Raw genomic sequence first — 4,913 nt, forward strand, 5'->3', positions numbered from 1 at the left:
GTATTGTCTCTGGCCCCCCCCCCCGTGACCCTGTTCAGAGGGACTAAACGGTAGAAAATGAATAAAAACATTTTTGTGGTCTGATCTCAGACTTTACTTACCTGCACAGCTGAATATAGACCTTTTATTTTTTATGGTTTGACCTGATTCTACAAATCAAGCTTTATTTCTACTTTGTATTGTTTTTAGTGTTCATACATTACTTTGTCTTTCTGGTTTTTATTCTTTGTGCTTTGGTGTGCTTCTTGCTATGAAATGTGCTGTATGGATGAATACCAGTCACACCAGTCAGGCACACGGAGCATACGTTTGTTTAACTGATTAACGGTTGCTCAGCGGTACGCCATCATTCCTGTCAGACCTGTTGTATCAGAACACAGTACTGAGGAGAATCAGGCTTTGGATGAACAGGTAAAACTTACTAGTCAGATCACTTCATTGTTGGATTTGTTCCTTTCATTTAATTTTTCAGACAAATAACTAAAATGGGAATGTCAAAAATTGTTAATGTCCACAGAAAACTGACTTGTGTTTAGTGATGATGCAGATCTGTCTTTCTCAATCCCTGCATTGACATTAAACTCTCTTAAGTTTAGATCAGTTAAATCAGTTTTATGGGCATTAATCAACTTCTTTTTAGAAACTGAATGTTCTTTTGTTAATCATTGTCTGTAGAATGGGAGCCAACTGGCTACGCATCCGCAGCATCCTGAACCCTAGGATGTTGAAACCAAAACACGTCTCCTCCTACTCGAACACTGTCAACAAGGTGGTGACGGACTTCATCGAGAGAGTGGCGTGGCTGAGGGACACCAGCGGCCAGGGAGTTATGGTCAATGACCTGACTGGAGAACTCTACAAATTTGCTTTTGAAGGTCAACACAGACCAAACAAATGAAACTGTGGAAACTCACCTTTCTTTATGAAAATAACTTCAGTAGTAGCTAGTAGAAACATGTACGTAGCTTTGTTTGTTTAAAGAAGTCTTATATGACTTGTATGGTCCATCAAGCAAGCACAGCATTTTCTGCAGGGTGTTATTTCTGTCTGTCTTCACAGAAGAGGCTTGTCTTCTACCAAAGTCAGAAACACAGGACACAGCAAGACTAAAGACAGAAACTAAACCATTACATTTGAACAATGGGTACAATTTGAGATAATCAAGTTATTGTCAAGAATGCTATGAAAATGATAGTAACATTGTTTTAATTCCAAATTAATAGCACTTTTGAATGGACTTTACATTTTTTATTATCATATTACATATGTTAAACTACAGTCATGGAAATGCGATCGGCTCTGCTGCACTTGTCCTTGACTCTTTCACAGCTGCAGACCTTAACAGCTGTCTGCAGCTGTTCAAGTTCTTTCTGTGGGTGCAGCAGAGACTCAGAGCAGCCTGTGAGTGTGTCATCGGCCACATTGGTGACACTGACACAGTTGTTGAATCTTTGTCCTTGACAACTGATTAGATAATGTGTGATAAACTATGGGTTTGATCCTAGTGCCTTCTGTGATCATAAAGTGTGATCAGTAGTTTGGATAGATTATATGACCTATTATTTTCATGGCTGTGGCTCATGACAAGCTCAAAGAGACAGTTCTTAAATACTGTACGTCATATTCAGTGAGCACTCATAGGCTGAATGTTTAGGTGTCCACATACATCTGGCCATAGTGTATGCTGTGTATATGCTCCAGGACGGGGCTCTGTCCTACGATGGCTGCAGAAGCCAAACTGTCACTGTGTCATCCTTTTAAATGCAGGGATCTGTTCAGTGTTGTTTGAGACCCGTATGGGCTGCATGAATGAGAAAATACCCGAGGAAACCCAAAAGTTCATCTTCTCTGTGGGGGAAATGTTCCGGCTCTCCCCAGTCCTCGTCCTCTTCCCCAAGTCGCTCTGGCCCTACCTGCCTTTTTGGAAGCAGTTTGTGGCAGTATGGGATCATCTCTTCAAAGTCGGTGAGCAGCGTTCGTTTAACCAGCGTGTGCGGCATGTTTCAGAAGGATGATGCTGGTTTATGTGGAGCAAGTCACGCTGTTGTTTAGTAAAGGATTGAATTTACAGTAAATTCAAAGTTTTCTGTTAAATGATCCCTGAAATCACTTTGAAGAAAGACAAAACACTTATACAGTGTGGGGCAAGCTCACATACTGTATATAGTTTGTATTTGCACATCCTGGCCATTTCAGAAGAGCTATTTGATAATCAGACAGCAAAACATTCAAACCCAGTACACTGTGTTTTCTTATGGCTGCTCCATAAATGCAGATTTTCTTTTAGTGGATTATTCAGTGACAGTGTTAAAATAGAGAATGCACTCAATTCAGTGGACTGTCCTGTATTTAACACTGACAGTAATATTGCAGACCTAGGGTAGAAATAGAACTGTTCAAACTGGGGGTAAAGGACCGACTGTAGCTTTGTTCTGAGTACAGATCTTACCGTATCTTGTGTTTCTCAGCAGCGTGTATCAGAACTGGTTATAGTTAAGATTATTTGGCCAGTTATCTACGGAGGAACATGCTAATGAGTCTTATGAAATTAATGAGTGAAGCAGTTTTTGTATAGGTCAACTTTCAGTTCTCTAGTAATGCCCAGTGGCTCCAGAAAGAGGCCAGGCATCGTCCCCACACTCAGTGACAATGACATCACTGTGCTAGTGTCCTCTTTTTTTTCTTTCCCTCATTATTCCTCTTGTACAAGACCACAACAGTAGGTAGTGTGGTGCCTGATCTGCTGCTCAGGTCCCTTAGGCTCCAGCTATGGTTAATGTTAATGTTGTGGATCCATCGACAGTCTTTCTCTGACATTCCCCTTCATGACCGTTGTCACAAAAAGTTACAAAATAGACTCTGTGACTTTTTTCAGGCTGCATTATCAAATAATGTCAAGGCCGTTAAGAGTACCAAGTCCACTTCTCAGGTCCTGCTGTCCTCAGTGTCTCAACAACATCCCTGACACCACCTAGTGGACTAAAGTGCAAGCGCAAGTCTCCTCTGGTTCTCCCATGAGAAGTGCAAACCATGAATTTCCTCTTGTGTCCTACACACACATAGCTGAAGAGCTGGTGCAGAAAAAAATGGAGGAGATCCAGGGGAAGGTGCACCTGGACCAGAAAGTGGAGGGAGCGTACCTGACACACCTGCTGCTCAGTGATCAGATGACGGTCACTGAGATCCTGGGCAGTATCACCGAACTCCTACTGGCAGGAGTCGACACAGTGAGTAGATGCAGTGTGTGTGCACGATGTGGAAGGGAGGAATGTACATTGGTCCATTTGTACTGCATTTTGTCAGGTTTGGCATAAAGAAGGCATTTTTCGGTCAGTAACAAACACAAGACCTCACTGTAATAGTTATTTAAAATAAGGTTTTATCACAATGTGTCAACGTGTAGTTCAGAACTGCTTCACATAGAAATATAGCTACTGAAATGTTGCATCTGCAGTAATATCAAAGCCATAACTTTGACTTTTAAACCAAATGTATCACAGTTTGTGCTCCTCTCTGTTGCAGACCTCCAACACTATCTCATGGAGTCTGTACAACTTGGCCAAAGAGCCAGAGATCCAAGAACAGTTATACCAGGAAGTGATAAGAGTTTGCCCTGGAGACAAGGTGCCAACCAGCGATGACATCACTCAGATGCCGTTTCTGAAGGCTGTCATCAAAGAGACGCTACGGTTTGATGGCTTCTTTCATTCTTGTCGATACATTTCATCAGCGGGCACTGCAGGTTCTTGTAGACAGAAGTTTGCTTGGTTGTTTGAAGTGTGTTTGCTCTGGGTGGAAACACGTAACATCAGCTGAGTCCAGAATGTCAATATGTATCTCATAATTCCACTTGTTGAAAAAGGTGTGTATAATGTCTTTGATTATTCAGTTTAACATTTATGATGCCTTCAGTGTCTTGTTTATCTGACCATCAGTCCAAAAACCCAAACATGTTCAGCCTCCCTCTCATTATGACAGCACATGATAAATGTCTTAGCAAACATTAGATGAAGAGCCCATTGTGATCAGATTCTACCAAATGTTTCACAAACCTAGACAAGCTAGACAATAAAACCACTCCCGAGTCACCAAAACTCCCTTTGCAAGCTGAACTGCACACGACGTCCCAGAGGTGCAGTAAAACGAGTGAAGACTTGTCTCTGTGTTCTCTGGTCACCAGGCTGTATCCAGTGGTACCAGGAAACGCCCGTGTCACTGTTGAAAACGAGATTGTGGTGGGAGATTATCTCTTCCCCAAGGAGGTGAGACATACGTCAGATATGACACAAGTCCTGAACTGCTGAGAGGTTAAAGAGAGCAGATGCTTTTCTCACCGTATTCAGTAAGAGTTGCTGGGTCTTTCCTGTCTTCGTCATGGCGTGTGTGTGTCTTGATTTAAAAAGAAAAAATACTGGGAGTTACTGCATTTTATTAGAAGGTTTCAGTTTTTCCTAGTCATGTGGTAATAAAAACCAATATAGGTGTTATGGCCAGGATGTAATAGGTACCAAGGTCTGGATACAAACGATAGAGCGATCGCTTGGTCATCAAGATGTTGTTTTTTAAAGTGCTATATAAGTATTCATCCATCCAAAAACATTTTGATTTGACTTGATCTATGCCTCACCACAATTTTAATCATGAAGGTCCACAGAGTTCCACAGAGTTCGTGGTTCTGTCTTGACATGCAGCGTGAATTGTCTAGTTCTAGGCGCATCACAAAGATAACTAGAGCAAACAGGATGAGGGTTTTCAGTTTGGGATTTTTAATACATTTGCATCATTTGGTTTTTACTTATTCTATTGAATGTAAATTGATTTTAAAACTAAATCTACAAAGAAAATGAAGGTGTCTGACGACTCTGAGGCCACAATATCTAATGCAATGTAACAGATATGTCATGTCTCACAGA

The 4,913-nt window shown here is 41.4% G+C and overlaps 1 protein-coding gene across 1 annotated transcript in view; it reads left to right on the top strand.

Moving 5' to 3' along the window:
• cyp27a3 (cytochrome P450 family 27 subfamily A member 3) overlaps window positions 1–4,913 on the top strand; it is a 10,577-nt gene that overhangs the window by 3,297 nt on the left and 2,367 nt on the right. Inside the window, exons 3-7 of the mRNA XM_020623996.1 lie at window positions 676–875; window positions 1,768–1,965; window positions 3,064–3,227; window positions 3,523–3,689; window positions 4,181–4,262. Of these exons, the coding sequence (XP_020479652.1) occupies window positions 676–875; window positions 1,768–1,965; window positions 3,064–3,227; window positions 3,523–3,689; window positions 4,181–4,262 (811 nt within the window). The remainder of the gene's footprint in view (window positions 1–675; window positions 876–1,767; window positions 1,966–3,063; window positions 3,228–3,522; window positions 3,690–4,180; window positions 4,263–4,913) is intronic.

Source organism: Monopterus albus, unplaced genomic scaffold (genome assembly GCF_001952655.1).
Source record: "Monopterus albus unplaced genomic scaffold, M_albus_1.0 scaffold318.1, whole genome shotgun sequence".
Classification (NCBI taxonomy): Eukaryota; Metazoa; Chordata; class Actinopteri; order Synbranchiformes; family Synbranchidae; genus Monopterus; species Monopterus albus.